At 61.8% G+C, this 11,232-nt stretch overlaps 2 protein-coding genes across 2 annotated transcripts; one reads left to right on the top strand and one right to left on the bottom strand.

Moving 5' to 3' along the window:
- The first annotated feature begins 92 nt into the window (after window positions 1-92).
- CCDC157 (coiled-coil domain containing 157) lies at window positions 93-6,912 on the top strand. The gene is made up of 10 exons (XM_084216926.1): window positions 93-413; window positions 1,942-2,113; window positions 2,765-3,392; window positions 3,725-3,802; window positions 4,519-4,712; window positions 4,817-4,984; window positions 5,465-5,633; window positions 5,959-6,098; window positions 6,353-6,414; window positions 6,492-6,912. Exons 1-10 carry the CDS (start codon window positions 166-168, stop codon window positions 6,691-6,693), a joined length of 2,061 nt encoding a protein of 686 aa, XP_084073052.1. The 5' UTR covers window positions 93-165; the 3' UTR covers window positions 6,694-6,912.
- A 744-nt stretch (window positions 6,913-7,656) lies between these two features.
- RNF215 (ring finger protein 215) lies at window positions 7,657-11,232 on the bottom strand (the record flags this gene model as incomplete). Its single annotated transcript, XM_084217465.1, has 10 exons — window positions 7,657-7,862; window positions 7,975-8,077; window positions 8,207-8,344; window positions 8,424-8,540; window positions 8,646-8,750; window positions 8,969-9,023; window positions 9,652-9,737; window positions 9,811-9,882; window positions 10,172-10,303; window positions 10,945-11,232. 10 exons carry the CDS (start codon window positions 11,230-11,232, stop codon window positions 7,840-7,842), a joined length of 1,119 nt encoding a protein of 372 aa, XP_084073591.1. The 3' UTR covers window positions 7,657-7,839.

Genomic DNA, 11,232 nt, shown 5'->3' with positions numbered 1-11,232 from the left:
CCGGTTCCCCAGCACTCCTGGAGACCCGCGGGGTACCGTGCCGGTCCGTTTCCAGCAGCCTGTCCCGGTAGGGCGTTCCCTCCACCGCAGGCTCGGTGGCCCATCGCTCCCCGGCCTGGTGGCCCCGTCGTTCCCGGGCCGTGTCCCCCCGGCCCGGCCCGCACTATGGCGCACCTCCTGGGCCACCGCGGCTGCATGGAGAGCCTGCGGGCCGACCTGCGGGACCTGCAGGCCGCCATCGCCGACGTGTGCTCCCGGGCCGGCGCCGTGCGCTTCCCCTCCTGGAAGTTCCCCGACAAGGTGTCCTGCGAGCTGGACATTGGGGCGCTGCTGCAGCGCTACCGGCACAGCGACAGCGAGCCCGAGTTCAGCCAGCACGCACACGTGGTGCTGCTGGAGCTGCTCATAGACAGGTGAGAGCCCCCAGGCAGCCGAGCGGCTGTGTGTGTGACAGCGCTGAGTTATCCAAGTCCTGGCAATGGTTTTGGGCACCTCAGTGCAGAGAGAACTCAAAGCTGTCAGAGAGCATCCAAATGGGCACTGAGAGGGTGCTAGGGCTGAGGTGAGAGTACCTGGTCTGTTCAGCTGGAACACAGAAGACTGAGGTCAGATCTCAGGGGGCTGCAGCTGCTCCCGGGGTACAGCTCTGATCTCTGTGACCAGGGATGGGATTCAAAGAAAAGCTGGAGCTGTGCCAGGGAGGTTTAGGCTGGATATCAGGAAAAGATTCTTCCCCCAGAGGGTGCTCAGGCACTGAACAGGTTCCCCAGGGAATGATCACAAATCAGCTGGGTTGGAAAACACCTCGGAGATCATCAAGTGCATCCTATGACATAACACCACCTTATCAATTAACTCATGGCACCAAGTGCCACATCACGGCCCTGAGGCTGCCAGACTATGCTGGACAATGCTCTCAGGCACAGGGTGGGAGGGTTGGGATGTCTGTGCAGGGCCAGGAGTTGGTCAGGATGATCCCTGGGTCCCTTCCAGCTCAGGATATCCCTAAAGGCAGGATGTGCCCCAAATCTTTGGGGGGAGCTTAATCACAGCCTCTGGGAAGTAGCTGCTACGCCAGGGCATCCCAGGAGCACCAGTGCCACCCTCCTGCATCCTGCTGCTGCAAATCCTGACTTTTAGGCCCAACAGCTCAGTGGGAATGGCTCATCTTTTAAACCAGAGATGTATTTATTTCACCCAGACTGCAACAGGGGCTTTGGCCTCCGAGGCCTGTCGATGCAGCTGTGTCCTAGTGTTTCCAAGGTTTTGGGAGGCAGTTTTAACAAGCCTGTCCCATCTGCTCCACCTCTGGCTCTGCTTCTTTGTGGCCAGTTTGTGCTGGGAGCTCTAATCAGGGAAAGGAGTTGGGTTTTAAAGCTCAGCAGGGCATGAGGCCGTGCTGCTGGCACATCATGGAAAAACATGGGGAACAAAGAATCCGAAAGATTGGATTGGTCCCTTCCAGCTCAGGGGATATCCTGAGCTGGAAGGGACCCAGGGATCATCACTTTGTCTGGGTGATGGGAGGGGGCCCAGCTGGCATTCCCAGCCTCAGGGCCATGTTTTCCTGTAAGAACTGTGTCCCTCAAGCTGTTGTTTGAGTCCACTCTGGCTAGCTCTGGACCCTGGCCCACACGGTCTTACATGGATGAGAGCAAAAGATGAGAAACACTCTTCTCCACGTGGGGATGAGTGTCTTGTTTATTGGCTTGGGAAGGGACACCTCAGACTCTGGTGAGCCCCAGGTAGAAAAGAAGAGGTTCCCTTCTTGCAGGGGACTTTGACACCCGAGGGAATGGGGGAAGAGAACCACAGGCAATGGGATACCACTGAGGAGGGGCGAGTGGAGGGGTAACCAGGGGGGCAGAACACCAGGGGAATAGGGCAGAGGGGTGGATGAGGGAAGAGACCATGTGATGGGAAAAGAGAATAACATTTCAGGCTGCTGCTGCTGCTGCAGAGCTTCACGGGCTACGCGGAGGCGGTGCTGAGCGGGCGGGCGGTGCCGCCGCCGCGGGGCCAGGGGCCCTGCATGTCCGCGGGGCTCACGGCCAGGACCTTCTGGAGCACCATGCTGAAACTCGGGGCCTTCTGCCAGCAGCTCCGGGACGAGGTGGGACATTGGAGCTGAGTCACTCCCCTTCCCCCCCGGATTTGGATCGTGGTCCTCTACACCCTGTGGCCACACCAGATGTGCGTGCAGCCTCTGAGCGCTAGCCCCTGTCACACATCTGTCCCCTCCCAGCCTGAGTCCTTTCCCTCCACCCCTCCCAGCTGTGCCACTGCATCTGTCCTGCTCCAGGACCTCGGGATGAGTGAGCTGGGCTGCCTCTACAGCTTGGAAAATATTCTCCTATTGCCAAAATGCTGCAGCTCTGCTGATCCCACTGTGGATCTGAGCTGCCTCAAGGCAGTGAAATAATTGGTGGTAAAAACAACCTGTCTTGCATTTTATTTTCCCCAAAATGATCTTTCTCATGGAAAAGTCTCACAACAATCCATGTGGCAAAACCAGGAGGCGGTGCAGGGGGGTGGGACAGAAGGGATGGTGGGGAGTTGGGGACTAGGTTTTGCTGCTGAGGCTTCCCCGTGGCCACTGTCCCTTGGCTGCATTGATGTCCTATCTCCACACCTGATTTAGGCTTTTATGGGTCATTTCCACTTTGATCAGGGCTCTGTTTTTGTTCTGTGTTCCCTCCCTTGAGAAAAGGGTTACAGGTGGGAGATCTCCACACAGCAATCCATTCCACCCTCTGCTCCCCAGGTTGGGAAACACCAGAAGGAGCACCTGAAATGCATCGTGCCAGAAGGTTCAGAGTCAGGAACTGCCTCAGAGGCTGCCCAGCCCACTTCTGTGTGCTCAAATGCAAGTGTCCAGCCCAGGGCTGGCCCCAGCCGGGCTCTGAGCACCTGCAGTGTCCACACACAGACCCCAGGGTCACACCTGGGCTCCTGTGACACCTGCTCCAGTGCCCAGGCCAGCCTTCAAGAGGTGGGCAGAGCCATCACCAGCATCTGCCAGAGCCAGAACATCCCTTCAGCTCTCAGCAAATTCCAGGAGGTGCTGGAGGACAGCGCAGGGAGAAGGAACCTCTCTGCAGCAGACATGAGCTACTGGGCCTCGGAGCAGAGCAAGGACCTCTCCCGGATCAACAAACACCTCCAGGAGCTGCTGCAGCAGCTGAACCCCGTGAAGGCTGAGCTGGAAAAGATGGGCAAACGGAAAGAGAAGCTGCAGAAACAGGTTGAGGACTTTTCCAGGAAGCTGCAGGCACAGAAGGACACCCAAGCAGAGCAGCAGCAGAAGGCTGAGCAGAACCTGAAAGCCAAAGAAAAGGAGCATTCCGAGGCTGTGGCCAGGCTGGAGCAGGACAAGGACAACCTCAGGAGAGGTACAGGGCTGTTCCCAGCTGTTCCCAGCATCCCCTCTGTCCTGGCTTGACACCCTCCCAGGCCCGGGGGCATTTGCAGGAAGAACAGAGTCCATGGGCAAATTTTGGCCCCACCACCACCAGCAGGGCTTCTTGTAGGTGCTGGAGGATTTTCCCTGCTGTGAGTCCAATCCTGGCCAGTGGGAGCTGGTTGTGTGTGTCCTATCACTGCCTCCTCCCTGGCAGCACAGCACAATCACTGGATGAAAACACTTTGCTGTGGCTGTTTGCTGCCCCTTGGTTCGGTTGTTTTTGAGGAACTGAATAATGAGAGAGTTTTTGTGCTGGTTTAGGAGCTGCTCTGCTGGAGGAGCAACTCTCGGCCCTGAAGGAGGAGCTGGCAGGAAAGGAGGTGGCTGTGCAGGAGCTGGGTAAGGGGCTCAGCTAGGGCTCACACATCCCCCTCTCCCCCTGGCCTCACGAGTGTTTCACAGCCATGTAGCCCCCAGCACCCCCAGACTGTGCTGTAGAGCTGTGGGGATGGGCAGAGGATGGGCCTCCTTCACAGCAGCACCCCAACATCACCCAGTGCCAGAGTGGGCTGATGCTGCTGGAGGTTTGGGGCGGTCACAGGCATCCTGTCAGACCTGCCTCCCTTTGCCAGGGCCTGTGGAGGGCATGGGGTGCCCTTGAAACACAGAATCATGGACTGGTTTGGATGGGCAAGGACATTAAAGCCCACCTAGTGCCACCCTCTGCCATGGCCAGAGACACCTTCCACTGTCCCAGGCTGCTCCAAGCCCTGTCTGACCTGGCCTTGGGCACTGCCAGGGATCCAGGGGCAGCCACAGCTGCTCTGGGCACCCTGTGCCAGGGCCTCACCAGCCTCACAGGGAATAATCTCTTCCCCCTATCCCATCTAACCCTGCCCTCTGGCAGTGGCCATTCCCCCTTGTTCTCTCTCTCCAGGCCCTTGCCCCAGGTCCCTCTCCAGCTCTTTTGGAGACCCTCTAAGCACTGGAAAGGGTTCTTAAGTTCTCTCTGGAGCCTTCTCCAGGCTGAGCACCCCCATCCCTCTCATCACCCCCATGGTCCTCCAGTCTGTCTCCCCTGCCCAGCCTGGGCCATGGTGGCTGTGTCTTCCCAGAGCTCTCCAAGACCACCTTGCTGGAGGAGATGAGGACCACAAGGGTGGCCCAGAGCCACCAGATGCTGGAGTTGGAGGAGAAGGTGCAGGTGCTCACAGGCAAGAGGGAGAGCCTGGAGCAGGAGCTGAGTGCCACCAGGGTGCAGCTGGAGAAGGAGAAGGTCCGTGTGGAGAGCATGCTCCGGCACGAGGAGGTACAGCCGGCTCTGGAGCCTGGGACAGCTGAGCTGCTGCTGCTGCTGCCAGGGCTGTGGGGAATGGGTGCCACAGCCCCACACAAGCTCACCCCCCACCACAGTCCCTGCAGGCCAAGCAGAGGACCCTGCTGCAGCAGCTGGACAGCCTGGACAGGGAGCTTGAGGAGCTGCACGCCAGGCTGGGAGAGGCCGAGGAGGACAAGGCCCGGCTGGCCGAGCAGCTGGAGCAGAGCCAGCAGCAGAGTGGGACACAGCTCCAGGCACAGCAGGTGAGTGCTGGTACCCAGGTGTGGGACACAGCCTGTGCCACAGGGCTGCCACAGGCAGCCACACACTGCCCAGCTCACACCCACAGCCAGAGGTTTCACAGGGGGGATACTCTGGGATCTAGGGTGACATTGCCACATGGCCACATCCTCATGGGATTCCTGGGGAAGAGACCTCTCCCTCCACCCTGTGCCAGACAAGTCTCTGGCTGAGTCAGGGCAGAGGAGAGCAGCAGGAAGGGACATCTTGAGGTGCTTCCACATCTCCAGTGTTTTGTTTTTGGACACCTGGACACGCTCCACACTTTGTGGTTGGTGCTGCTGCTTCCAGCACACACAGGGATCTCACAGCTAAGACCCTGCACATGGTCCATTTCTAACTGCCATAGGACATCCTTATCATCAGGGAAGGGTGGGAGCCTTCCGTGAGGGGCTGAGTCCTCACTCTTGCAAACTTCAACTCCTCCCCACTGTGCCATGCAGGAGCTGCTGGACACGCTGCAGCAGGAGAAGCTGGCACTGGAGCAATCCATCCTGGAGCTGCAGGAGAGCACATCCCAGCTGCAGGAACAGGCTCAGGAGCTGAGGGAGCGGGAAAGGCTCCTGGTGTTCTTCCCTGATCTCCACATGCCCGCTGAGACACAGTTTGAGAGTAAGGGAGCAGATGGCAGCACAGTGGGCTTGTCCCTTGGGGTCTCCAGAGCTCCCAGGGGATCCTGCTGGCCCCAGACACTCCCACTGATACCCAGGAAGGGCTCAGACCCCGTGTGAAGCTGTGACCATCCCTGCATGGGTGCTGTGCATCCCACATCAGGGCCAGGACATGGCAGAGCTTCCTTTGCCCACAGGGCTTGGGGTCCCAGCTGCCACCTCCCAGGCTGTTCTGCTGCTCCCTGCCCGGGGCAGGCAGGAGGGGTGCCCACACCTCTGAGCAGACAGGCAGCAGCAGGCTGGGCTCTGTTGGATTTTGTTTGCAGGCAGTGGGAACTTTACAGAGGACATGAAGAGTCAGCTCCAGGCCAACAAGATCCGGATCGAGGTGCTGGAGAGGGAGAACACACAGCTCGAGGCTCTGCTCGCCAAGGTGAAGGCAGCAGCCGAGCAGGGTGTGCTCAAGGTGAGCTGGGTGGGTGCTGTGTACCCCAAAACCACCCTGTGGTCCCCAGACATCCTTTGGGGACCCTGGGAAGGCCAAGCTCCTCATGCTGCTGGGAAGCTGCTCTGGTTTAACTGGTGTTGCCTGAGGTGCCCAGGGCTGGTTCCAGCTCCTTTCCATCATTGTGGCCATCGTGCCACCAGTTGTGGTGGCCAAGGGATGTGACTGGAGCTGAAGCTGTCGGGGGAAATTTCACTTCCCCTTCCTTTCCCCAGCTCATCCCACAGGCCCAGCTGGGGTCCCAGCTCCCCAGGGAGGCCAGCAGGCAGGACAGTGGGTGAGTAGGAACCCAGAGGAAGGGGCTGGGGGCAGGTTCCCTGCTCTTCCTCCCCTTTAACTGCTCCCACCCTGCAGGCGGCTCAGCAGCGGGAGCAGCGGGGACAGCCCAGGGACGCCAGGATGCACTGACAAGGCCTGGCACAGAGCTCCCAGCAGCCAGCACTCCAAGAAACTCCGGGCAGAGTCCTCACCCCAGGCCAAACCCTGCCTCACGCTCCCAGTGCGACGCCTGGGGCTTGGCCTCCCCTCACTCCACACCGGGGCTCATCGCAAATAAACAGGGTCAGTCTGAACTTCCTGACAGAGAAATTGTTCCACCAGCAGCCACCTGCCCACCCAGGGGACCTTGTTACCAGTTCTTTGTGCGTCAGGAAGGGAAACCTGGGCTCTGCCTGGTTCCTTGGGGAGCTGTTCCAGGGACGTTCCTGGGCACTGCGATCAGTCACCCATGGCTACGCTGCTGCTGGAGTCCCCAGAAGAGCCCTGGGGCTGATGCCAGGGCACAGTGTGTGCTAGCTCCTGCCAGGAACCATTCCCAAGAGGGGACTGGGATGTGGCCACACTTGGAAGAGGAGAGCAGAGCTGGCCTGGGATGAGAGGAGTCTGAACCACCCTCAGCCCACCAGCACAGGCACAGCCTGGGAAAGTCATTCTCCCCTCTGTAAGCACCAAGGGGCTGGGAACCACCAAGCCACTGGCACAGACTGGTCCTGACCTCTGAGCTGCCTCCCCAGCACTGAGCTCCCCCGTGCAAGCCCCACACAAACCACACAGCCAGCCCTTGCTCCATGTTTAATAGGGATGGACACGTGCCACATTGCAGCCCATGGGGCAGGACCCAGGCAGGGCCCATGGTGTGTCCCCAGTGACCATGCTGGTGAGCTGAGCCCTGTGCTGGCTCTGCAGCTGCCTCGTGCCATCCTTTCTAATAAGTTATTATAAATAAAGCATCCAACCCCTGCCCTCCCATGGTGAGGCCGTGAGTCACCTCACAGCCCTGCCAGCCCCAGCCCTGGCAGAGCTGTCACCCACCTCCCAGAGGGGCTGGCGCTGCAGCCAGGCTCTGCCTACCCCGCCACAGCCACCAGCAAATAGACAAAAAACCCAAGACTTAAAAAATTGCTATGAGCAGGGCAAGAGCACAGCAGGACCAGGGCTCTCCCTGTCCCAGCCCCCACCCTGTTACACCCATGGGTGCCCCAAATCTTCCCTCCCCAACACTGCCCATCTGGACCCCCCACCCCTCTATTCACACCCAGCAGGAGAGCCCAAAGTCCTTCCCTCTCCAAAGTCTGGGCACTGTGATGGGCACAGCCACACCAACCCTGCTGTGGCAGCAAGCGCCTCTCACTGGGCACCCCCTGCCCCCTCCCTGTCCCTGGAGCAGCCGTGGGTCTGTCCCTGGAGTGCGTCCTCAGGCCAGCTAGCTGTCCGTGCAGCAGTTCCCTGCAAGGGAGGACCGACAGCCTTGGCACAGGAGCCTGGCAGGCTCCAGGTCCTCCCCAGGCTGTGCCCCAGGGTCAGTGGGGGCTCGGCTGGGTGCCAGGGCGGTTCTCACCCAGGATGTTGCGCTTGCAGAGAGGGCAGGTCTGCTGCAGCAGGAGCCAGGGATCCACACAGTCCCGGTGGAACTCGTGGGAGCAGGGCAGCACCCGCAGCCACTGCCAGTAGGGAAGGGAGGGCACGTGTGAGCACAGCTGGGTGGCAGGGACACAGCCCAGCCCCTGGCAGGGACACCCCAGCCCCGGCCAGTGACCAGAGGCTCGGCCCAGGGTGGGCTCCAGTCCCACCTGGCTCTTGTGGAACTGGTCCAGGCACACAGCACAGCTGTCGATCTCACAGGCTCGGCTCCGGGGTGGCTTCCCAGGGTGGTACCGCCGGGTTTTCAGCGCCAGCAGCCGCCGCCGGATGTGCTGCTTCAGGTCCAGCTGCGGGGGCAGAGCCGAGGCTCAGAGCCCACCCAGAGCCCCGGCACGGCGCACAGCACAGACATTCCCACATTCCCACCTCAGCATCCCGCTCCGACAGCTCCTGCCGCGACTGGCGCTGCGCCTGCACCATGACGCCGGTGCAGAGCAGCAGGGCGATCAGCAGGATGGTGTTCCAGAGCTGCTGCAGGTACTTCTGTGGGGACAGCGTCACAGTGGGCACGGGAGCCAGAGACCTGGCCCCACTCCCAGCCCCGCTCCCGGCTCCATTCCCAGCCCCACTGGAACCCCGGTGCCGTACCTGGACCTGCGAGCTGCTCTCCCCGGGGCAGATGACCCCCTGCCACTCCCCGTAGAGGCCCCCTCGGGACAGGCCGCAGGTGGACCAGAGCGTGAGGGTCACTCCCTGCAAGGCAGGACACGGCATTGCTGATGGCCACAGCAGCGTCCAGCGACGTGAGCACACGTGTCCCAGGAGAAAGAATGCTGCTGCTGCCAGCTGCGCTCTTCCCATGGGTTCCCTTCCCTTCCCTGCTTCCCATGGATCCAAGAAGTTTGGCCGGGCACAGTCATGCCCTGCTCTCTCACTGGCAGAATGAGGAAGAGGAGGACAGACAAACATACCAGATTCTCCAGTAGCACTGCCTGGTACGTGATCTTTGCTGTAGCCCGGAGCCCACTGTGAACAAAGAGAAAAGTGTCAATTCCATGGACACAGCAGGATTTGGGCACAGCTCCCCCGTGCCAGGGAGCACCCCCTCCCCACAGGGATGGGCAGTGACCGAGGGGGGACTAGAGGAACATGCAGGGGAGGTGACAGCAAGACCCTTCCTCGCCAGCTGTGCCCAGCCCTCAGTGACCCTGCACAGGGTTCTTCCTTCCAGCCTTGTGCCTCAGTTTTCCCATGTGTGACACCATGGCAGCAATCCCAATGTCCCACATGTCAGAAGGATAGACAGGGTCCCACTGCTGCTAGTGGTGAGAACAAACACCCAAAGAGGTTCTGGGGATGGTGGTGCCATGACAAGAACCAACCGGTCTGGATAATTTCTACTAAGAGTCCTAAAGCTCTTGGCTGAGGCCACCTGCCAGCCACCACATGGGGACCCACAGAAGGGCTCCAGCTCTGAGGAAGGGCTGAATCTGACCCAGATCTCCCCCAGAAACACATCTCAGCCACAGCTGGCCTTGGCATGGCTCAACACCACCCCAGCAAACAAGTGGTCCCTGGGTGTCACAGCCTGCCAGTGGCCAAGGCAAGGACAAGGACAAGGCAGGGAGCAGGCAGGCCCCAGCCCAGGCCGTACCGCAGCAGCGCTCCCAGCAGCCTGGTGACATTGTCCGAGGACTGGATGACGATGACGGGCTTGGCCAGCAGCTGGGACACGTCCAGCTGCAGCGGGAGGGAAGTGCAGCAGTCAGCGGGGCACGAGCCCCGCCCGGCCCCGCCGCTGGCACTGCCCTACCTCACGGATGGCGTTCTGGTTCAGCGCCAGGATCAGCAGGGCAGAGGCCCCCAGCACCAGGGCTCGCTTCATCTGCAGGGACAGCGGGGACACGATCAGGGGACAGCAGGGCTGTGTCCTCGACAAGCTCCTGTCCTGCTGCAGGAAGCACCCAGCACATCTCTGCCATGGTGAAGGGTCACAAGGGACCCAAGAGGGGTCAGAAGCTGTCAGAGACCCTCCCGGACCACTAAGCATAGACCAGAATCCCCCAGATCTGGCCAGGAGACACCCCAGGTGACACCCCTGTGGGTTTGTGACCTGCAAACACCATGGCAGCCCTCAGGCCAGGCAGAGGAGACAGGGTCACACAGAGGGTCACCTTGGTGACAACGGCGGTGGTGAAAGACTCCTCCTTGGCACCCCGGGGGCCCTCAGCCGGCTCCTCGGTGCCCACGGGCACCACCCCGATCCAGCTGTCAGCAGCACTCAGCTCTGGCTCCACATCACCCACCTGGGGACACGGCAAGGACAGGGAGAGCCGGGATGGACCCCAAGGTTCAGGACACCCCCAAGCACGCCTATGCCCCAGGGGTCCCGGGGAGCCGGGCACAGTGTGGGGACAGGGACAGCAGCTGGGGTGACACAGGGAAAACGGCCTGGCCGCACTGCCTCTGTGCCCCTGCCGGCAGCTCCTCCCTGCTGCTGGCCACACCCGAGCCTGTCCTGGTCAGTCCCCAGTGTCGCTGGCCTCCCCACCGATCCCCCAGTGCTTCCCAGTGCCCTTCAGCTCCCACTCCTCCGCTGCCTCATTCCTTTCCCGGTGCCCAAGGACCCACCCCAGCACCCACTGGGCCACAGTGCCCCCTCCCTCCCACTGACCGCTGCCCTGCCAATGCCCCCCGGCCTCTTAATGTCTCCCCCTTGACACCGCTTCCCCCTCATCACGGCCACGCAGCACCCACGTCCCCAGCCCCACACCCAGAAGCCCCTCAGTGTCTCCCAGTGCCCCCAGCCCCCACCGCTCCCCTCCCTCCCTTCCTGCCCCCTGCCTCCCCTGTATCTCCCAGTGCCCTCCAGTTCCCACTTCTCCCCTCCAATCCCTCGTTAGTGCCCAAGCACCCTCAGCCCCGCTCGCCGTTTCCCCGCGCTCACCAGCACCAGGCGGCCTCGGATCTCCATCTCCTCCCGCTCCCCCCGCGGGCCGCCCCGGCCCGGCCCGGCCCGGCCGCCCCCCGCTCCCAGCACGGCCCCGCGCAGCGTGTACGAGCCGCCGGGCACCGCGCCCGCGCTGCCGGCCCCGCTGCCGGCCCCGTCCCCGTCCGGCCCCGCCGCCCCGGGCCCCGACACGGCCACCTCGACCCGCGCGGGGGTCGCGGGCCCCGAGCCGGCCCGGCCGAGCGCCAGCAGCGGGGCGAGCAGCGCCGCCCGCACCGCCGCCAT

The sequence above is a fragment of the Fringilla coelebs genome (assembly GCF_963513975.1).
Source record: "Fringilla coelebs genome assembly, chromosome: 17".
NCBI classification, from domain to species: Eukaryota; Metazoa; Chordata; class Aves; order Passeriformes; family Fringillidae; genus Fringilla; species Fringilla coelebs.
The sequence above is the reverse complement of the archived record's forward strand: the minus strand, read 5'-3'. Positions and strand labels throughout refer to the sequence as shown.

Bases quoted from the DNA above. Each gene is read 5' to 3' on its own strand.
- CCDC157 (XM_084216926.1), top strand. From the start codon at position 166: ATGGCGCACCTCCTGGGCCACCGCGGCTGCATGGAGAGCCTGCGGGCC. The intron at 414-1,941 runs GTGAGAGCCCCC...ATAACATTTCAG, and splicing joins CTGGAGCTGCTCATAGACAG to GCTGCTGCTGCTGCTGCAGA. The intron at 2,114-2,764 runs GTGGGACATTGG...TCTGCTCCCCAG, and splicing joins GCCAGCAGCTCCGGGACGAG to GTTGGGAAACACCAGAAGGA.